Source organism: Prunus avium, chromosome 6 (genome assembly GCF_965620075.1).
Source record: "Prunus avium chromosome 6, drPruAviu1.hap1.1, whole genome shotgun sequence".
NCBI lineage: Eukaryota > Viridiplantae > Streptophyta > Magnoliopsida > Rosales > Rosaceae > Prunus > Prunus avium.
In genome coordinates, this window is record NC_142289.1 from 7,888,187 (window position 1) to 7,912,192 (window position 24,006).

Here is a 24,006-nt window from a genome sequence, read left to right on the forward strand (position 1 = left end):
GGGTGGGGGGGAAGTATGAGTTGAAGAGATGGTTGAAAGAATAGAGCAGAAGATAAATTTAACTACCATTCTAAAAATAAAACATAAAAAAACCTCTAACCAAATATTTGTTTAATACCTTCTTTACGTATTACTTTTGTATTAGTTATGTGGTCTACATTTGTTTTGTTTTCTTAAATTGATGATTTTATTTTTCATTTAACTAGTCATGTTTGATTAAAATTAATGCGGATTGTATATTCTCATATTGTTATTTTATGCTATTATATTATTTAATTGTAATTCAAACTCATATACCAACAGATTTTGGGAAGTATGATGCGCTCCAAAGAGATTGATGGATGGCAGGCCATTCAAAAAAGTACAATATGGGATTTACCTGAGGGAGAAAAAAGAATCTTGTCAAGTTTGAAGTTGAGTTTTGATGAACTGAAATCATCATCTTTGAAGCAATGCTTTGCCTATTGTTCAATTTTCATCAAAGATTTTGAAATTGAAAAGGATGACTTGATCCAACTTTGGATGGCTCAAGGATTGCTTCACCCTTCTCCCAAAAATAGTGATCTAGAGATGGAGGAAGTAGGAAATCAATATTTCAATATTCTGTTGGAGAACTCTTTTTTTCAAGATGTTAGAAAGGATGACAATAATGTGATTACCCACTGCAAGATGCACGATCTTGTGCATGATCTTGCAGAAGATGTATCAAAATCAAAGACCAAGGACTCCAATGACATTCGACATGTGGCACCGATTTCAACCATAGAAGTACAAGGAGTTCCAAAAGGAATTGCTCATAAAGTGCGCTCAATGTTTTTGGAAGGTGAAGTTCATGGTAACATCTTACCAATGTTTTTGAAAGGTGAAGTTCATGGTAACATCTTACCAAGATTTAAAGGTTTGCGTGTCTTAAAATTACAGAGGTGTTTTATTGATAGGTTGCCAAATTCAATTGGAAAGTTGAAACACTTGAGGTATCTAGATATTTCAGCAACAAATATCAAAAAGCTCCCCCAATCTATTGGCAAGCTTTATAACCTACAGACGTTAAGAATGCGTTTACTCAAAGAGCTTCCCAAGGAACTGGACAATTTGATCAACTTGAGACATATTCATTTTGAGGATTGGCATAGAGATGGAAGATATCCAGTTGGCATGGGGCGGTTCAAAAATCTGCAATCATTATCCTTTTTCATTGTGAGTAAGGAGAGAGGTCGTGGAATAAAGGAGCTGGGCGGCTTAAAGCATTTGCAAGGGGCATTATCTATTCATGATCTGGAGCATGTGAGAGATGGAGAAGAAGCAAAGGAGGCAAAGTTAGCGGAGAAGACAAACATACGCATACTAGAGTTAATATGGTCGGCAGACGAAGACAGGTCAAGCCCCATCAATAATAATGATAAGGATGTACTAGAAGGCCTTAAACCACACTCTGCATTGGAAAGTTTAAATATTCGCAACTTTCGTGGTGAGACATTTCCACCCTGGATGATGTGTGGAGATTTGTTTTCTTCATTGAAAAGATTAACTGTTGAAAATGCAAAGAACCTAACTGAATGGACGGAAGCAACGACAAGGCCAACAGAAAGAATAGTTGTGTTTCCTTGCCTAGAGGAGATGGTGTTGAGTCGGTGCCCCAGTCTGGAGTGCATCCCAATTACACCTGAGGGTATCGCATCCCTCCACCAATTAGAGATTTGGGATTGTGATAAATTATCAAGCCTACCGAGTGGGTTACAATATTGTACCTCTCTGGAGCACTTGTCTATTTCCTATTGCCAGAATCTTGAAGCTATTCCAATCACACACGGCCTCCCATCTCTCCGCCAATTAAAGATTTCAGATTGTGATAAATTATCAAGCTTACCGAGTGGGTTACAATATTGTACCTCTCTGGAGCGCTTGTCTATTTCCTATTGCCAGAATCTTGAAGCTATTCCAATCACACACGGCCTCCCATCTCTCCGCCAATTAAAGATTTTAGATTGTGAAAAATTATCAAGCCTACCGAGTGGGTTACAATATTGTACCTCTCTGGAGCGCTTGTCTATTTCCTATTGCCAGAATCTTGAAGCTATTCCAATCACACACGGTCTCCCATCTCTCCGCCAATTAAAGATTTTAGATTGTGATAAATTATCAAGCCTACCTAGTGGGTTACAACATTATACCTTTCTTGAGCACTTGTCTATTACCTGTTGCCCGAATCTAGAAGCTATTCCAAGTTTAGACAGCCTCACACAACTCCGTCAGTTGGAGATCTATCAATGTACTGGATTAAAAGGTGTACCCCTCACTAGTGCGTTTGCAACATCCCTCACCCGCTTAGAGAAATTGTTAATTGGTGGGTTCTGGGATGAGCTCGATTCCTTCCCTGCTTTTCCGATTATTCCACAACTTGAAACATTAAGCTTGTTGGGTTGGCCGAAGCTCAAGTCTTTGCCTGAACAAGTTCAACACTTAACTTCTCTAACTTGTTTGAAAATATTTTCCTTTGACGGCATGGAGGCTCTTCCAGAGTGGTTGGAAAATCTTGCATCTCTTGAGGAACTAAGAATATACAATTGCAAGAATCTGATGTATCTACCTCCACTTGAAGCTATGAAATGTCTCACCAAATTAAGCCTGATAAGGATTTTAAATTGTCCTCTTCTGAACGAGAGATGCAATGAAGACAGTGGCCCAGAATGGCCCAAAATTTCCCATATTCCAAACATCTATGGTAAGTTTTTCAATTTTATTATTTGTTTTCTTTGGTTCTGAAATCAATTATTTTCTTCTCTTTACTATTTTTTTTAATAAAAAAACCTCCTTTTTGTGAATTGGGGACTTAAGCCCGAACACAACTAGACAAACTTACATCTGGGACTACTGGGCCTACTAGAGAAGCCCTATGTAACTTAGTGTTCATTTTAACTTAGATTGTATTTTGTTTAGTACATTTTTAAATTATTGGTTTACCTTCCCTTTGACTTGTTTAATAATGTAAACCGCTAAGAAAAAATGTTTGTGCGATTTGTTCTCACTTATCATTAATTAGGTTGTTATCTTCTATTCGCATTTTAGTTTAATCAGTCCATTCGTTCTCACTTGGAAGTTGAAAACCAAAACAAATTAAACTCTGAATTTTCAAGTGTTCTCTACATTCAATACATCCATATACACATACATACACACCATATAGAACTCAGGGATGATTTATAACTCCACATGTAAATTCAAGGTTTCAAGGTACCAAATAATGTGTAATTTTCTAACATATTTATTTTCTAAACCTCTGCAGTTGACGATTGGATTCACTAATCCATCTTCAAAAGTGTATCCCCGAAATGCGAAATGGTTGAAAGTAGTGTGCATTGTTGTTGTGAAAATTGTTGACCTCAAGTACATTCACTCTTCTAAAGGTACCATTTTCCTTTCTAAACCCATCTCTACAAGGAATATTAATTCTGTTTGCCAATGCCTATCATTTTTTCTTTCCACAAGCAGCATTGACCAAAGTTGTTTTTGATCATTTTTTCTTTCCACTGCAGATTGAAGAAGCTATGTTTCTGGAAAATTAATTTCATTGTAATTATAAGGTACAAGCAATTCCCAATTGTCAGTGCATTATTATACTTGTACTCTTCCCCAGCCTTGTTGCATCTATTAGATTAGAGTCTGTACTCTTCGTATCATCAATCAAAGATTAATTTTTATAATTTTGAGGATTTTCTGATGAGTTTTTGTCTAACTTCCTCCAAATTTTAGCTTCCAAGGTTGCATTTCTTTTCAAGCCTTTTTTCTTATTATTTTGTTGTTTTTTTTATAACCAAAGTAACAGAGTAGGAAGGTGATGGAGACATTCAGCTCAACCCTTGGAAGGTGATGCCATGCGAGGAAAGCTTTTAACGGCTCTGCAGCTGAAAGGTATGCATAGCCCTTGGCTTGTTTTCTTGTTGCTTTGTTTGGAAACAGGGTCATTAATGTATCTTTCTGATTGTCTTTCAAATCTGTATTAACAGGTTCTTTTGGAGATTCAGTTTTATGGAACAATTTTTTATCAAGAATCCGATCAAGCAAACTTCAACACTGCAGGATTTTGAGTTTTCTTTTTTTTGGGCACAGTTTCTCTCCCTAGGCTTTGTAAAAGTTCCTCTCCTGAATCTGATCATTTGGGTGGCTTAGAGTTCCCTGTTGATAGAAAAGAGATTATGGTTTAACATTTGGAAGATCCTTTTGTCTTCTAATTTATTCTCATCATTGTCTTCTTGGATTGTTATGAACATGTTGATGTTGCATTACATGTTTTCTATTTATTGCATTGGATGTCGATTAAATAATTTTAAATATCATTTTATTTTTGTAAAGATCGCCGTTGAAATAAGATAAAGAAAATAGATCCTACACAATTTTACTTGAGCACACTTAATCATTCACCGAGAAAGAAAGAAAATTTTGGAAAAAAGAGGAAAGAAAAAAACTTTTCTTTTAAAATAATTAAACCCCAAAAAAAGAAAATGGTAAAGCCCTTAACGTATTGGGCCCAGATTTCTTTCAGCTTAGTTCGGGGTTTTATTTGGGCTTTCGGGCCTTCAGTTTGCGGACATAAGCTTCACGAGAGACTCAGCTTCCCGCTTCTTCAACCAACCCTATCTCGCTTTCCCAAAATCACACCACCAACAAAACTAATGGCGGACAAGAAAAAACGCCAAAGGCCAACAACGGTTGCGGACAAGAAGAAACGCCGTCGATCCGACCCGAACTCCGATGACGAAACCCATCACCCCTTCAAGAGCCTCCTCAAACCCGACCCGCTCATCCTCCAAACCCTCGACGACCTCCGCTCCGCCACCGCCTCTTCCTCCTCTTCTTCCAAAACCCTAACCCTCGCCGACCTCGCCGTCGGCTCCACTTGCCACGAGGTCAGCGACCTCGACCTGCCGTCCGTCCGTCCGTCCAGTCGGAGATCGAGCTCCAGATGCTCAAGGTCATCAAATCCATCATTGACGGCAACGTCTTCGCGTTCGAGGTTCCCTCACGCGCCGCCGCTAAGCAGCTCCATGTTCCGGAGCTTGACCGCATTGTGCTAAAAGACAAAACTTCCCTCCGCCCCTACGCCAACGTCTCCACCGTCCACAAGGCCATCATCACAGCTCGTCTTTTCCAGGTCCAGCTGATCCACCAGCTCTGCCTCAAGAACATCCACGTCACCAAGCGTGACCTGTTCTACACCGACGTCAAGCTCTTCCAGGACCAGACGCAGTCCAATTCGGTCCTCGACGACGTGTCGTGTATGCTTGGCTGCACGCGCTCGAGCCTCAATGTTATCGCCTCTGAGAAGGGTGTGGTTGTGGGTCGCCTGATTTTCAGCGACAATGGAGATATGATCGACTGTACGAAAATGGGAATGGGCGGGAAGGCCATCCCGCCCAACATTGACAGAGTTGGTGATATGCAGAGTGATTCTCTGTTTATATTGCTGGTTGAGAAGGATGGTGCTTATAGACTGGCTAAGCCTCCATCAACCTCATGGACTTCTACGAGGGTCAGGATGTCATCTTTTACGCAGTGTCCTGTAACCATCAGTAAGTCTTAACATCAGCATGAAAGTTAGAAACTCTGGATCCTAAGCTTCTTCTTCCTTTTCTCATTTGCTTATGTAAATAAATCTGATTTTACCCTATCTTAAATATGTTACTGCGATGCTTAGAGTGTGTACTTTTTCTTTATACAGCTTCTGCTTGCATTTCTTTTCAAGTAACAGAGTAGGACTGTCTTGAAATTTACTTGGAGTTCTTTTGCAATAATATTGATTGGACAAAAATTTGAAGGCTAAAACAAAAGTTAAAAGGGCAAGCAGGTTCATTTGTTGTAAAGAACAATCTTCATCTTAGGCCCTCCCTCTTAACCATTTCAGTACACTAGCAAACTGAATGAAATTAACTTGAAGTTTATGTTGTTGAACATTCTTTTCAAATGTTTTCGAGTCTGGTTCGATTAAATTTTCATATTATTCCACATCTTCATTAAAATTGTGGCAGCTAAAATCTGGTTTGGGCAATCTTGGATTGTTATAAACATCTTACATTATATATTTTTTATGTTCTTTTTGATGGATTAGATGAGGATGAAACAATCCTACATGTTGTTTAATTTTTGAAATAAGATATAAAAAAATAGTAGGTTCAAATAATTAGACCAAATAGTGTGATATTTACCTCTCTTCTGGCAAGGCACTTTGTCATAACATTGGCTGCTTATGGCTAGAAGGAGTGCTTCTCAAAGTTTCTAAGATTTTCTTACAGAAAAAGTAGGACTTTTGATCCATAAGTTGCTTCCACCACATTCTAGGCAGGTCTTAAGATAATAGAGTTGTACATGGAGTGGAGGGTTTCCGGCGAGATTGGAAGCTTTCTTTTGAACAGGATACCGTTGCTATATATCCATGATCTTAATACAAAGTATTATTATCTACGTATCATCATGAGAAGATTTACAAGTTGTCACCTTTTGTTCTCAGCCAGTAATTAGCACAAACTTTACATGTGTGACATTCATTGTTTGGCAGGCCGCAAGTTGTGGAATTCTAGTTGCGGGTCCTGGTAAAAGTAACATCCTGTTCCTGTACATACACAAAGGCAAGTCAAATATGTCGTTGTTTCGAGGGTATTGTGACTCTATAATAAAATGAATTAATTGCTTCCGCCGGCTGAGTAGGAGCCAATTGTTTCCTATATATCAGATTCACAATTTGAATCTGAAACTTACAGGGCACCTTCCTCCTCCATGCTTTGTTTAATATGATTCGACAAGGTTTGGTGGCGGGCAGAGCCTGAAAAATCGATATTATCGCCGAAATATCGGCGATAATATCGGATTTTTGGAGCTGCGATATTTTCAGCACCTCCCAAATGGATTTCGTGATAATGTCGAAAATATCGGCGAAATATCGCTGCCAATATTATCGTGAAAATCCAACCTGAAATGGGGAGAATCCAACCTGAAATGGGTTGCTGTTGGTGTGGGTTGGTGGGGTGAGAAAGGAAGAGCAGCATTTTGAGGAGGAGAATGAGACATTGGGAAAAAGGGGAGAAGAAGATGAAGCTGAAATTGAAAGGATTGACATCTCTCTTTGCTTCTGGCTATGCACTCAAACGCATAGCATGAGCTGCTTTGCTTTGCACACTTCAGACCAAGGTATTAAATATCGATAATATCCCCGATATTATCCCGATAATATCTGATTTTTGGGGGTCCGATATTTTAACAACTAACCATACTGTTATCGTCAATATCCCGATATTATCGGGAAGATATTTTCAACATTTTTATGAATGATTTGGGCAATATATCGAGATATTATCGATAATATTCCGATACGAAACCCAAAAATATTTATATACATGGTATTTGTGAAAACCATTTTACTCCTTCAATACCTTAACCACCATATCACTTATGTTTTTGTGAAAATACTAAAATATTTAAATATATACATGGTTTTGTTTTGAATTCTTTTTGCAAGAAACAAATTTTCACATGAGATGAGTAGTAACTATGGTTATACTCTTAACCAACCATTTCCCTACCCTTCATATCCCATTCCTGTTGGGATGGAATCAAGCGACTCATGGAAAGAATCCGAGACTCAATCTTCAAATGATTTTGCTTATGGAAAACGTCAACCAATCTCGGATCCATATGGGTGGCATGTTAACAATTACATGCAAAACTATTTTGGGGATTTATCATTTGATGACTACTCTTCAAAATATACTTACTCTACACATAGAGATGATGAAGATAGTGAAAATTTTGAACCACATAGGAACTCTATGTGGTACTAAGTCACTCATGTATCTTACCATGCAATGTATAAAGTGTAAAATATTGTAGTAATTCATTATATATAAATGATTATGGTGTGTTTAATCTTCTTTCATTAATTACTACATATTTTCTACACTTACGGTGTTTGCCAGCTCGCTATATAATCAACTTAAATCAATTAAATCCATCATGCAATGCATTTCCTTCCAATTTTTTGGGATAAACTAATAGATAATGGACTAAATAAACATCCTGCAAAGTTTCAATAAAAATTTCCAAGTTTTTCTTACAATTTCCGTGGTTTTTATTCAATTTTTTCCGATACCGATAATATCCCGATATTTCCTGCGATATTTTCGTGTTTTTTGACTTCCGATATTTCCGATACCTCCGATATTTAAGACCTTGATTTTAACTAAGTGCAATTTCATGAATGTTTAATCAATGAACCATCATCAGCATCGCTTTCACCAATATGAGCTTCCATAGCTATAGTTGCTTCTATGAGGACCAAGAATCTGGGAATTATATTTTATTTGGCTGACTGACTTTCTTTTATTAATTTATATGAGTTTTAGTTTAAAGGATATTTAAGTTTATTTAAGTGACTTTTTTGCTATTTTTATATAATAAAAAAATTATAAAAATTAACATTTATGAAAATAGAGGAAAATTTAGGCTTTTTCTCCCCCGTACAAAAAAAAAATAGAAAAGTTGATATAGATCCAAATTATCATCTAGAAGTTGGGTTTAATCCTCGGATTTGATGACTTTGATATAAGTCCTTTGACTTTTGTGCCACATAGGATTACATTCCTATTTTAATATTGTCTGATGTAATCTTTTTATTTTATATATTTAAAATCATTTTTTGTTCCAATATTGCCCATTATCTTAGATTACTTACCTTAATGAGATAATTAGCCAATATTATATTTCTTTCCTTATCCAATTTACCCCTGAGCACATAAAACGTAAGGAATAATGAAGTTATTAATTGCAAGCAAATGTTATGGTGGTTTTATAATAAATTACTAAATTTATGGTAAGTAAAGCACCTAATTAGGAAGTCTTTTTTTTTTTTTTTTTTAAATGTTGGACATTGACATATATATAAGAAAGAAATAATGGAGTGAGTTTAGTGCTCAAAGGAAGCCAAACACTCGTTAAAATAGATGAGAAAATAATGGAGATTCAGACTTGGGGTTCATCCCAAGGCACAAATGACTCGCTGAAGCATGGTCTAATATCCATTTGCTATGCAGTCATAGTATCGACTTCTTCTTCTTCTTCTTTTATTATTATTATTATTATTTTATGTTGAATATATGCTCAACTTTTAATCAGGTTCAGTTATTTTGTTCTTTATAGTTGTTCTTTTATGTATAGTATACCGGAGACATAGGTAATACATTTTTTGATATATTTTTCTTCATATATATATATATATATCTAAATTATAGGTAACATATTCCTTTAACAAAAAAAAAGAAGTTATTTATTGACTTGTGTTTTGACATACATGAGATATAGGTACCACACTTTTTTGCATTTTTGTGTTATGAATCTAAGTTATAGGTAACATACGATTTACCACTTCTCTTTTTTATGTACCAGAGATATAGGTAGCATATATTGTCCGACTTATGTTTTTATGCACCTAAGTTATAGGTAATTTAATATTCTCCTTGTTTATTTTTCCACCTTACATTTAGGTAAGATGTTTTGTGGTTTGTTCAGCCTACGATGTAGATATATTATCCTATGGTATAGATATATTGTCCTATTGTCCATTGCATAGGTATAATATGTCATATTATATATTGCCTATTGCATAGGAATATATATGTTTTTTCATATTTTCGACAATGTGTAATAGTATTTTATCTACCTTTTTTTAAGGTAACATACAATTTTATTTTGTCTATTTTTTTATCTGATTTATAGGTAGTCTTCTAATTTATGTTCCTAACTTATAGGTCACATGATTTATCACCAAGTATTTTTCGTTACTATTAATAACACTTTTTACCTGTATGTCAAGTATATAATTTAATGTGGGTGCTTGTCTGATCGATTGATATAATTTGTGGGTCTTTACTTTGTATTGATTAAATTGTATTTTATCCATATATTAGGAATATTATCAAGGAAAGAATTCAAAATTTAAGTTATGGAATTCAATTACAAGGAAATAATGTATTAAATTTAGATTTTCAATGTGTTTTCCTTATTTACCTCAAATGGTAAAATTGACAAAAAAATAAATAAATAAATGTCAAAGGACCTACATCTAAAACTAAAACCGCGAGGACTAAACCCAATTATAGCTAATCGTTTTGGACCTAGATCTAAGAAGCCCTAAAAAAAATCTGTGTTTTGAGTTGGAAACTAAGAGCATCTCCAACCGATATGTCAAAAGTACCACATAGACATTTAACAGCTAGAAATAACATCTCACACACTCCAACCGATGTGTCAAAGCTGATGTGGAATGAAGGCTGAAGATTGAGATGTTATTTTTGACATCCCAAAAGCAAGATGTCAAATGAATATTTTATTATTTTTTATTTTATATTCTTTTTAATTAAAAATAAATTAACACTAAAATGTAATAAAATAATAATTTAATTTGACATATCGGGTGGAGTGTAAAGCTATGTAAGATGTCAAATTGCCAAATCAGCCATCAAATTTAAATTTGATGTTTGGTATTTGACATCTCCCTTGGAGATGCTCTAAGAGGAAAATAGTGAAAAGAATTTATAATTAAATATGGAAAAGGAATATTCCTGGTAAATGGCATGGGAAAGGGTTTAGGGTGAAAGTCCAATGATTTTTTTCTGCCTCATGACTTGGTAGTCACTCATGCCACGATGGAGGAAATCTATCCACAATTTTTTGAGTTGGAAACTATGTTTTGAGTTGGAAATCTATCCACAAAAATCTATGTTTTGAGTTGGAAAGAGGAAAATAGTGAAAAGAATTTCTACTTAAATATGGAAAAGGAATCTTCTTGTTAAATGGCATGGGAAAGGGTTTAGGGTGAAAGTCCAATTAGATTTTTGGGCTTCTTAGATATAGGTCCTATTTTATTTAGATATAGTGGATACAGGACATCAATATTGGACTCCTCAATAGAAGTCCTCGGAGTCAGCGTGTGTACATATAAGCAAAGTCTTTGTCCTTGTTTTTAAACTTATTTACTTCCAGTGCCATTAAATAGAAAAGGTAAATAGATCGACACATCCCAGCTTTCATGTTTATTTCCTGCAATCATGCTCATTCCTTCCAAAGCGCTCCAGATTTCGTCCCAATCGCTCCAGATTTCTTGCAGCAGTAATGGAGAGTTTTTTGGGTATGAAAATTTTAGGTAGCAGTCTATCATTTGCGTAGGTAGCAATTGAAACATCTTACTATGATCAAACTCATTCACTGAAGTTTTGTGTGGCTCGACTGTCTTCCCACCACTGTTTGTCTTTATTTCCAAACTTTGATTCACTTTGATAGGCATCTTTGGACTGGTTTCCTTGTTTGGCTCCATTGACTTCATAATAGACAATAGGACAGAACATGAGTAAAGTTTACAAAGATAAAACTAAAACACCAAATCTCTATACATATTATATGTACCTTTAATGCGTGAAGTGGCTGGGTTTTCATTCTTGCATGTAGCTCCAACAAATTCCATTTCACAAAATTTGGGAAACTTTGCTCTCTTCCATTAATTGGGTTAATCAATTGCGTACATTCACAAACCCAAAACTGCACACAGAGACAGTTAAATAGAGACATTAGTACCTATACAAATATATCAAAGTGAAGTCTAAAGTTACAACTATAGATGAGTAATGCTGCAACATACCCATAGTCACAGAGTTGCAAAAGAGGATGTTGCCAAGTATATTATCCATTCATAACATATAAACGCATGCTGGAACAAACGCATGATATGGGAGATTTATGAAAAGACAATACATGACAGACAGTAATGAAAACCGAACTTCCAGTATTTCTAAACATTAAACCCACTGCATATCTCAAGATTTATTGTGTTGCTTTTTGTTGTGCCTCAAAAGAGGTGTTTTAAAATTTATAAACTCGCAAGCGCACGAATCGAATATAGCATAAGCGTGTAAGAGCGAGATCGTACCCAAGGGATTGCGTGTAAAGATAGAAAACCAATTTCACCCAAGTTAATTTCAATGCCAACCTAGTTGATTCAAATGGTGATTTGTTTGTTTTAAAAAGAAAATAAAATAAAGCATAAAACAAATATAGAAATGACAATAAACTGAAATTAAGATTTACATTTATGAGAAAAATAACTAAGGTATTAGGTTTCCACTTTTAACATAAACATGCAACTCTTAATAATTTGATCCACAAAATATTTTCCATTGTAGTTGTTCAAAATAATTAAAGCTCTTTTTAATTTCCTTTAGAAGTATTCTAAGCATAACTTGTACCATTGGCAACAAACTATCAAAAAATAATCTTCATCAAAATTCTATTAATCTTTAGTAATTCTCTTCTCTTTTAAAAGCATGAAAGTTTTTACTACACTATGGGAAAAACATGATTGAACCCATGAAATAGATTATCAAACTTTCATCAATTAATTAAAAAGAAAACTACAAATTCCATTTGAACAAATACTACAAATTCACATTAAAGCTTAAGTTTGGATCAAACTAATAAAAATTACACACTTATATTAAAAGCTAGCCTACGGAACCATGAGGTATTAGAATCCACACCATCATTCCATAAGATTCTAATTATTTATCTTTCAATTCCCATGGAGTAGCAATCTAGAAATCAATCTAATGCTTTCTCAAGATTTATCATTTAAGCTTGTAATTTAGATCATAAGTAAATTTTCCTTCCCTTCATAAGTATAAATTCTAAGCATAATATGTAAACAAAATTATTTAACTACAAAGGATCAAAGTTTCCTAAGCGTCCTATGTGAAAAAGTTCATTTGAATAACAAAATATCAAAGAAATTTGTAAATTAGAAATATAAACCAAGGATGAATTAATAGATTAATCCAAACTCTTAACTACCACAAATACATGTTATATCTCACAATACATGATAGAAGTGGTGAAAAGAAGTTTAATCTATTAATCATGTGAAGTGAAAATTATAATCATTGAACACCACAATAATTGAGAATTGAAAATAAAAACTAGAACTTTATTTAATAATGGTGTTTCATCCAACCTTAGTTAGGTAATTTAAATAGACATAATTAATATTTAAAACAAAACAAAGAAACTAAAATACATAAATTAAATGAGAACTAGGAAAGGAAGAACAAGTTTAAAAGAGTTATTAGCTCTTGGTTCTTTCCTTTCCATCATTGTTCTCTTTCTTCCTCACTCTTTCTCTCTATCTCTTGCCGTGTGTTTCTTCCTCTCTATCTCTATGTTTTGATCTTTGCTCAAAACTTGTATTTATAGCCAAAGAAAGGGAGTCTTGAATTATATAATAATCAAGTAGCTTACTTTTCCAAATATCTTTCTCATCTTTAGCCTACTTCCTTTACTTTGGTTTCACAAAGATCTTTGAGTCTTCTTATCAATTGCTCCACTTGCTCCATCTCATCTCTCGTATCTTATAAAAAACTGCAGCAACTTAGTTCAAATTGTAGCTAGATAACAACTCAAGCATCATCATTCTTCTTTGCATTCATTGGTTGCAAGTAGTCAATTTGAACTTCTCCTTCATTGTTTATTCATTCATTCTTTATTTCTTCAATGATGGAAGCTTTGCATGCATGTCCTAGAGTATATTCATGCAATTGATTGCTTCTTCTTTTCATTTGTTTTATCTTCAATTGCATTTGCTGCTGCACAAGTTGTCTCGAGCAAATTTCCTTGGCTTTGGCTGCACATATTTCTTCTCATCCTTTACTTTCTTCTTGCAACACATTACTTACTTCTTTTCCTCAACATGCTATTGGTGGAAGACACTTAATATCTACAAACAACCACTCATTAAATATAAAAACAAAGATTGGAAAGAAACAATAAAAATACTTTAATAGATTTATATAAAACAAAAGAAAATACTAACAAATATAAATTTAAGGATAAAACTTGTATTAATTTTGTGCTCATCAAATACCCCCAAACCTATATTTTGCTAGTCCTCGAGCAAAAGAAAATAAAAACTAAGTAGAAAAGAGAACTAAGCCACTTTCGCAGGGATCTCGATTGCATTTAGCATATGCAACAAGCCTTTAAACCCCTAGGTTACCCTAGTGGACGAGTGTAGTCTCGTGAGGGCTTTCAGTGATGATACCCACAAACATCGAAATGAGAGTTTAAAAATTTATGCTACAACAAAATTTGAAAATTTAAACAAATGCTTAACCATCATCAAAAGCTATTTGGATTGAAAATTCATGAACAATTTTTAAAAGAGCAAACATGCTTCAAATTAATCCCCACATAAAGTTTTGATCACTTATAATCATTTAGTAAATTTTTCATTTGTTTCCTTTGGTGTTTAAGTGAACCAACACATTTTAGAGACAAAAGTTAATTTCAATCATAGTAACCTCATTATTTCAATCATTATCAAAATTCAGTGCAAATAACTAACCAAGGCATATATATACAATTTTTTTTTTTTTTTTTTTTTTTTTTTTCCGGATTGTGACTGTGCAATGTTTAGTTCCATTAAGCTTTCTAATTAACCCATGTAGCGAGATTTAGGCCAACGACTCTCAAACCAAAGGTTTTAAGGCATTAGGTGTAGAAACACCCCTAAGGGCTTATTAACTCGAGTTAAAAAGGCTACAGAACTAAACTAGTCACAAAATGTATTTACCCCAAAACTTTACCGTTTGACGCGAACACTCGCTGCTGTTTAGGCAAGAGGCCCGGTTACTAAGTAAAACTCTGGATAAATTAACATCATTATTATTATTTATTTATTTACTTATTTGTTTTTTACGCCAAGGTCAATCAAGAGCAATGTCTTCTAACTCTACTTAAAACAACAAAGTTAACTATAATTGATCTTTTCTTTCATTCTCACTAAAGTGTTGATGTGCATGTGAGAGTTCAAAGTATAACTCATGAATTATCCACTAAATAGAAATAAGTGAAAAAAAAAACTAAAATTATGGGTTTAAAATTTAATAATATGTTTCCAATCGTAAAAATCATTCATGAGTGTTAAATCTGATTTGATGATAGTAAGCATAAAAATCTAGAGATAACACCATTTTTATTTTTATTTTTATTTTTATTTTTGGGTTAAATAAAATAATAAAAAAAACAAAAATTCTAAACCTTACCCCCAAACCTAAATCAAACATTGTCCTCAATGTTTAAGAATGTAGGTATCAACAAAGTTATAACAATAAATGAAATGGAGTAAAGCAATTAAATAAAAGAACAAAAAAAGAATTAAAATTATAAATTAGTTGCAAAAATAATAAAAAAATAAAAATAAAAATAAAGCAAAACAAAAATAACCAAACAAAACAGTAAACCCTAACAAACAGTTCTACGCAAACCGAAACCCAATAGACGAAGAAGTCCAGCCCATTGGAACCTCCAAATCAATTGAGAACCCAATCCAAACGAAAGCCCAACCAATTTTTATTTATTTTTTATTTTTTTTTTTCGGAAAGAAAATAAATTAAGTTATAAAAGAAAAAGAAAAATAAACACATTTCCAAAATTTTAAAAATATATATATATATAGAAAAACAAAAACAAAAACTGGAAAGGGAAGGTCACGGATAAAAGAAGGAAGGGATGTGTCGGCGTGCAGAGACAGCGTTCAATATTTAAGCAGAAAACACGGAAAGTGAAAATGAAAGTAAAAGTGAAAGTGAAAGTAAAAAACATGAAGGTAAAAGAAAAAAAATTGTCTCCCCTCTAAAAACACGCGGCTGCAAAACGTTAGGGAATCCGAGAGAAACAAACGCAGAAGCCGAAGTCTATTTAACCCGTCTCTGTGGAGTTGAGCTTGCGTCTGTGTTTCATCCTGAAAACTCAGAGTAAAACATCAATAAGCAAGAAACATAAATCACAATGGCAACCTCACCCACTTCCCTCGATGATTTGAATCTAGAGTTGGCCCTTGCGCCATCAGTGGCTCAAGTAAGTGCTCCTCCTCAATCCGTCTTCCCAAACTCCACATATCATCATGGCTCGGCCTCAAACTTTGCTGAGGCAATGCCGAGAAGAGTAGTGCTGCCAGGAGGGATGACTGTTAGGAGACTCACACCGGCAGATCATCTGTACATGACACAGAGGTCAGACAAGGCCGCGGTGGAGGAGTCTCATGATTTAACTGTTCTCCACGCAACCTCCTCCACGAATCTGGGCATAAGATTACTGGCGAGGACGCGAGAGTGCGCAGTTCTGACCGAGGAAGTAGCCTCTTTGAAGGCTCAGGTGGCGGATTTGCAAAAGCGGCTCTACTGTGCCAACCAGCAAGTAGAAGCACTGTGGAAGAGAAACAATGATCATGCAGAGCTTTTGCAGATTCTACAAATAAGAGAAAATAGAGGCAATTAGTATGATGCCTCAGGTGGCTCAATATCTGGGAAGAAACATGTGATTTTTAAATATATGTATGCATTTTCACGTCTATGTATGTAATCACATGTTTATGAAATGAATAAGTATTCGAGCCAAATTTCCGTGTGTGCAATCAAGAAGCAATCTACTTCCCAAACTTAACAACAAATTAAATACATAAACAAGTAAAAGAAAGAAAGAAAAAATTACAGTAATAAAAGCAAAGAGAAACAAGAAATTCGGAATTGCCTTAGTTGGAGATCGGGTTCCGATCTGTTTATTTATTTATTTATTTATTTTTTATTTTTTTTACGGTACTAAATAGAAAGATAATACCTGGTAAATATGCGTGTCAATCCCTTTGGTATTTATCCCGTACAGAATGAAAGACAAAAATAATAAATAAATAAAATCCAAGCAAAAAGAAATAAAGACAAAAATAAAATAAAACACACAAAAAGAAAACTAAAATCTATACAAACACAAAATAAACAGTCATAAAAAAATACAAAAATAACCACACAAAGAAATAAGCAAAAATTATATTGTTTTTTTTTTTTAATAATTATTTTTTTATTTTTAACACTTTGTAAAAAATAACTTATTTTAAAAACACAAATATACAAGCAACTCACGGATGACCAGTTAAGGGCCTCAGAAAAAACAGCCAGGGGATCCGGGAAGGTTGGAGGGGTCACAATGGTCCCGCTTAAAACCCAAACTTCTTAAACACCGAAGGTGTCGCCTAAAGAACTCCTAGACACTGTATTGACGAAGACGCTCACTGGAGTTACCAAAAATCAGCTCATATGAAAAATCTTTTTTTTTTTTTTTTTTCACATTTGTTTTTTTTAAAAAATAATAATAATAATAAAATAAAATAAAAATAATAAAAATAATAACAAAACAAGAAAAGAGAAAGGATTGGAATGATCCCCTTGAAGCGATTAGGTCGAGCATGGATGCATTTGGAGGTCGCGACTTCTCCTACTACTCCACACTTCTCCTCCTTATGATTAGAGTTGTCTTCTTTTCCCTTTTTTTTTTTTTTATTGATACATGTACAAACAAGCACACAAATCAGTTCAAGCAATAAGCACACAAATTGACATAAAGAAAAAGAAATGAACTTTCTTAAAATAAAATAAAATATAAAACTTCTTCCAAGTCCAAAGCTGCACCAAAAGAAGCTTTGATGATATAACTGAAACAAAGAAATGAAAAATTAATACACAATGATATTACAATAGAAAACAAGAGAATCAACAAAATCTGATTTTTTTTTTTTTAATTTCGATTTTTTTTTATTTTTAATTTTAATTTTTTATATTACAAAACTAAATTATAACTAGTGGAAGAATTTAGTTAACCAAAATTTGATTAGTTTTCCGTTGCAATCCCCGGCAACGGCGCCAAAAACTTGTTGTGCCTCAAAAGAGGTGTTTTAAAATTTATAAACTCGCAAGCGCACGAATCGAATATAGCATAAGCGTGTAAGAGCGAGATCGTACCCAAGGGATTGCGTGTAAAGATAGAAAACCAATTTCACCCAAGTTAATTTCAATGCCAACCTAGTTGATTCAAATGGTGATTTGTTTGTTTTAAAAAGAAAATAAAATAAAGCATAAAACAAATATAGAAATGACAATAAACTGAAATTAAGATTTACATTTATGAGAAAAATAACTAAGGTATTAGGTTTCCACTTTTAACATAAACATGCAACTCTTAATAATTTGATCCACAAAATATTTTCCATTGTAGTTGTTCAAAATAATTAAAGCTCTTTTTAATTTCCTTTAGAAGTATTCTAAGCATAACTTGTACCATTGGCAACAAACTATCAAAAAATAATCTTCATCAAAATTCTATTAATCTTTAGTAATTCTCTTCTCTTTTAAAAGCATGAAAGTTTTTACTACACTATGGGAAAAACATGATTGAACCCATGAAATAGATTATCAAACTTTCATCAATTAATTAAAAAGAAAACTACAAATTCCATTTGAACAAATACTACAAATTCACATTAAAGCTTAAGTTTGGATCAAACTAATAAAAATTACACACTTATATTAAAAGCTAGCCTACGGAACCATGAGGTATTAGAATCCACACCATCATTCCATAAGATTCTAATTATTTATCTTTCAATTCCCATGGAGTAGCAATCTAGAAATCAATCTAATGCTTTCTCAAGATTTATCATTTAAGCTTGTAATTTAGATCATAAGTAAATTTTCCTTCCCTTCATAAGTATAAATTCTAAGCATAATATGTAAACAAAATTATTTAACTACAAAGGATCAAAGTTTCCTAAGCGTCCTATGTGAAAAAGTTCATTTGAATAACAAAATATCAAAGAAATTTGTAAATTAGAAATATAAACCAAGGATGAATTAATAGATTAATCCAAACTCTTAACTACCACAAATACATGTTATATCTCACAATACATGATAGAAGTGGTGAAAAGAAGTTTAATCTATTAATCATGTGAAGTGAAAATTATAATCATTGAACACCACAATAATTGAGAATTGAAAATAAAAACTAGAACTTTATTTAATAATGGTGTTTCATCCAACCTTAGTTAGGTAATTTAAATAGACATAATTAATATTTAAAACAAAACAAAGAAACTAAAATACATAAATTAAATGAGAACTAGGAAAGGAAGAACAAGTTTAAAAGAGTTATTAGCTCTTGGTTCTTTCCTTTCCATCATTGTTCTCTTTCTTCCTCACTCTTTCTCTCTATCTCTTGCCGTGTGTTTCTTCCTCTCTATCTCTATGTTTTGATCTTTGCTCAAAACTTGTATTTATAGCCAAAGAAAGGGAGTCTTGAATTATATAATAATCAAGTAGCTTACTTTTCCAAATATCTTTCTCATCTTTAGCCTACTTCCTTTACTTTGGTTTCACAAAGATCTTTGAGTCTTCTTATCAATTGCTCCACTTGCTCCACTTGCTCCATCTCATCTCTCGTATCTTATAAAAAACTGCAGCAACTTAGTTCAAATTGTAGCTAGATAACAACTCAAGCATCATCATTCTTCTTTGCATTCATTGGTTGCAAGTAGTCAATTTGAACTTCTCCTTCATTGTTTATTCATTCTTTCTTTATTTCTTCAATGATGGAAGCTTTGCATGCATGTCCTAGAGTATATTCATGCAATTGATTGCTTCTTCTTTTCATTTGTTTTATCTTCAATTGCATTTGCTGCTGCACAAGTTGTCTCGAGCAAATTTCCTTGGCTTTGGCTGCACATATTTCTTCTCATCCTTTACTTTCTTCTTGCAACACATTACTTACTTCTTTTCCTCAACATGCTATTGGTGGAAGACACTTAATATCTACAAACAACCACTCATTAAATATAAAAACAAAGATTGGAAAGAAACAATAAAAATACTTTAATAGATTTATATAAAACAAAAGAAAATACTAACAAATATAAATTTAAGGATAAAACTTGTATTAATTTTGTGCTCATCACTTTTTCCTTTAACAAAGATCCTACGTGCATGTTCTGTGATCCTATGTTAAATTAAGAGTTATGCTAAGTCATTACTACAAATACATAAGAAATTAGCAGAAGGTCATGAAAATTTAAAACCCAAACAAGACACATCCAACGCAAGTATAAATGAAAATGTTAATGAACTATCTACCAAAAACAAAGACACATGAAAATTTAACAGATACTAAATAGGAAGCTATGGATATGTTCTTTAAAAACGAAAAAAAAAAAAAAAACAATATCGAAGAAGAGACAATGGACTTACCAATAAGCTAACCACACAGCTGTTGTTAATATTATGTTAACTCGCAATTGTACGGGGCAATTAGTAGTATAGCAAGACAAGTACGAGGTCGTACCCACGAAGACTGAGAAGTTAAAACTAGTTATGTACTTAGATTACCAAATTCAAGAAAGTAGGAGGTTATGTCTAAAACAGAATTTAAAACAAGAGTGGTTGTGATTGTTGAACAAAAGAAGCAAAATGAAATTGCAAACAAAAACAAGTAAACAAATGTAACAAAGAGTGGTTTTAAGAGTTGGAAAACAGATTTTGAGACTAGGGCATTCGAATCACCATAACAATTCAATTCTGGGTTATAAAGATTCAAGTAACAAGTCTAATTCAGATTCAAAGATTGATTCTAGCTAAAGTATGATTAGGCCATGGTGTTTGGTCCTAACCTTGTGTTCCTAATTCCCTAATTTGATCATTTGTTGTCTAACCTAAAATTAAGCATTAGGAACCCATTAAGCATAGAAGAACATTTTAAACAACCAAGTATGTATCTAATCCCTGTTGTCGAATGTCCATACATACTCTTCCTATTCATAGTTCAATTCGAATTAAAGCATGGTGTATACTCTTAATTCAAACCAAGATAGTTAACAAACAAGTTCTAATGGTGATCAATCATTCAAACAAGCATGTTAACTTATAAGCATAATGAATAAGAACATGAATCATGAATCAAACTTGAAACTCCAAACTTATAAACCCAGAATATTCATGTTAGGTTACATCGAAGCCCTAGTTATGGATTTAGCTACTCATAATGGAAAAGAGACTTGAATAGAAATGAGAAAACATAATGAATACAATAAGAGTAGAAAAACCCTTTTTCTGAAGTTCTTGTGGTGTCCAAGGCTTCTCCAAGTGCTTCTCCACTTCTAATGCTTCTCCAAGAGCTTCCCCACTTCTAGAAAGATGTATGAAGGATATGGAGGTGATTTGGGATGAGTTTGAGTGAGTGGTGATGGCTAAGGAAGATGAAATTCGTAGGGAAATGGAAGAGAGGTTTGCTGGAGTTGTTTTGGTGATTGTTGGAGTGTTTGGGATTTTGAGAGTGTTTGAGGATGGTTGGAGTGAATTGTGGGGGTTGTGAATCTCAGGATTTGTTGTGTCTTGAATGTGGAATGGATGTGGTATTTATAGGGAGAGGGGAGTGACAAATCTGAATTCAATATGGCTAATGCATACAACACTTGCATTATAAAAGATGAATTGGTTGATGCACTTCACTAATGCATACAACACTTGCATTATAAAATCTGAATTGGTTGATGCACTTCACCAATAAATCCCACCAGCAGCCCTAGCTCATCTTCATGTCACCATGACCAAGCTTCCAACCAGCTACAATAGCTCATGCCTAGCTCACCATGACCAAGCTTCCAACCAGCTCATCCTCATGTCAGCATGACCAGCAACTTCTTGGGCTTACGAATTGGGCTAGGCTGAATCAAATGAAGACTTTAAGATGTCCATTGTGAAGTTCAGAATGTGTATGATCCAACCAAACAAGTATTGGCCCAATCCAAGCTCGGAGGAGGAAGTTAAGGCCGAAACAAATTGCTAACTCGTTTTGCTCACTGACAAAAATCCATCCTGAGCATGGTTCAGTGTTTGCTAGGTTACGGACTCCAGAGTTATCCAATGGGGCTGAATTTTGGATATGTTATAGTACACACCCATTGGAACAACTTTCATGAAGAATGCGGCCTCATCCGAGCTGTGTAGGTTGCTGAAAAAGATCTTGCAATGTGACCCACGAAATTGGACTGTAGGAAAAATGAGTTTGTCTTTAAGCTCTTCTTCCATTCATCCAAATTAGGCCTTAACATGCTTGAATTGCATGAATTATGCTCTCTTGCTCTATTGGCCTACAAAACACACAAATAGAGGCAAATAACTCAGAATTATAGGAAACTAAGCAAAAGAAGTAAGTAAATTGGGCATGTATATGTATGAAATTATGAGCTTAACAACAGCCACATGCTGTTGTGAATTAATACTAACTCACTTCCCCTTAGGACCTTGTTGTTGATGAACTTTGTGACAAACTCAATGATGGATGAGTCTTACACACACACAGAAATTTAACCAAAATAGAAATGACACAAGTGTTTATAGAGGTTCAGCAAATTGCCTACTTCCTCTTTGGTGATCTCCTTGAGAACTTTCACTAATGAAGATAGGTTACAACTTTGGTTTACTAAGAAGAAAACCCCTTAGAACTCTACCCTCACAATCTGTTTCTCTCTCACCCTTGCTCAACACCTTGATACACTTTAGAGAACTCTCTTGCTCTCCCCTTGGTATTTTCTGAACTTACAAGTTTCCAGCTTCTATACAACTCTCTATAGTTTGCACAGACTTATGCACTTAACAACTTAATGTTCTCTTGCTTCCTCTTCCCTCTTATATAGGCCTTTGGACTCCAAGATAAGGTATCATTAAGTTCTGCACGTTCTTGCTTTAGTTATACAACTTTAGACACCTGTTCTTGGCAGCTCACAAAGCAAGGGAACAATGGATGATAGCTGCCATATATCTCTTGAACCAAGAGAGTATTCACTCATTGAAGCAAGTCATCAATTTGCCAAAGTGTTCTCCCCATCTTTCCAGCTGCTTGCCACCTTCTAATATCTCAGAATTGATCAGAAATATCCTTGCAAGTCGATAGAAAGTGATAGCACACAAAGGAAGACTTGAAAACGCGTAGAAACTGAAACAGCAACGTCGGGGCGACCGGTCGCCAGGACTAGGCGACCGGTCGCTTTTCCACAGAGTCTCCAGACTTTGATTTTTCTCTGAACCGACCGGTCGCTCATAACCTGCGACCGGTCGCTTTGGCACAGAGTCGAAATTCAATTCAGACTTTGCAATCTGCCTGAAACCGACCGGTCGCTCATAACTTGGGACCGGTCGCTAGTCTTTATTTTTGTATCTTTTTAATTGAGCCATTTTTTCTCAACACATGCACTCTCCACAGAGTTCATGTTCAACAAGGAATTTTGCAAATACTCTTTTGCAGCAATTGTTCGGTTCATTTTTACACATGATTTTTCATGTTATTCACCTATTATTTTGAGTTAGTTCTTGACATTTTATAGCTTTTTACTTCCTTTTTGTGTTTTCTTAGATTTTACCTTGGTTAGAATGAAAATGAGCTAAAAGTGCATTATTGGTTATAAATTCTGTTTTTGTTCATTTTCGTAGGTCAACTTCTTGGCCTGGGATCAACATGCTCTGGTGCTCGGATGAGGTGAAGATCTTCATGAAACTTGTTCCAATGGATGTTAACTACAACATATCCAAATTTGAGCTTCATTGGACAAGTATTGCCTATCCAACCAATCCAGCATGTTACCATAACTCTTGGTAACAAGAAGTTACCTTAGCTTTGAGATATTTTCTGAAGCAATTGGCATCTTATTGAGGACAAAGTTTCATCATGGCAAGGGGACAATGGGCTAAGGCTTTATCAAAGGTGGTAGTTTAATATTAAAAGGTAAAAGCTGGAAAGGAGGAGAGAGGGAAGAGAAGTCAAGGGGCAATCTGATTTGGGAGAGATTGAAACGGGAGAGAAGAGGAATCTATCATTCCAGACAACTAGAGAGCAGATTTTGGAGATTTGGAGCTAGGAGAAAGCCAAGGTGCAGCCAAGAAAAGTGGAGAAGAAGACTTCCACCATTGATGATCTTGAAGCTTTCATCATTTTCTGAAAATCTGTAAACTCTTTCTAATTTCATTTTGAGTTTGTATTTGAAATAAGTATGAGCAACTAAACTCCATAGCTAGGGCTTAGGTTGAAGCCCTAAACATGATTACCTTA

The 24,006-nt window shown here is 34.3% G+C and overlaps 1 protein-coding gene and 1 pseudogene across 1 annotated transcript in view; both read left to right on the forward strand.

The window, feature by feature from the left end:
• Positions 1 to 24,006, forward strand: part of LOC148293581 (putative disease resistance protein RGA4) — an 83,726-nt gene that overhangs the window by 1,426 nt on the left and 58,294 nt on the right. The window contains exons 2-3 of the mRNA XM_088255111.1: positions 304 to 2,722; positions 3,284 to 3,404. Of these exons, the coding sequence (XP_088111237.1) occupies positions 304 to 2,722; positions 3,284 to 3,303 (2,439 nt within the window). The 3' untranslated portion in view covers positions 3,304 to 3,404. The remainder of the gene's footprint in view (positions 1 to 303; positions 2,723 to 3,283; positions 3,405 to 24,006) is intronic.
• Positions 4,671 to 5,578, forward strand: LOC110767227 (DNA topoisomerase 6 subunit A pseudogene; annotated as a pseudogene).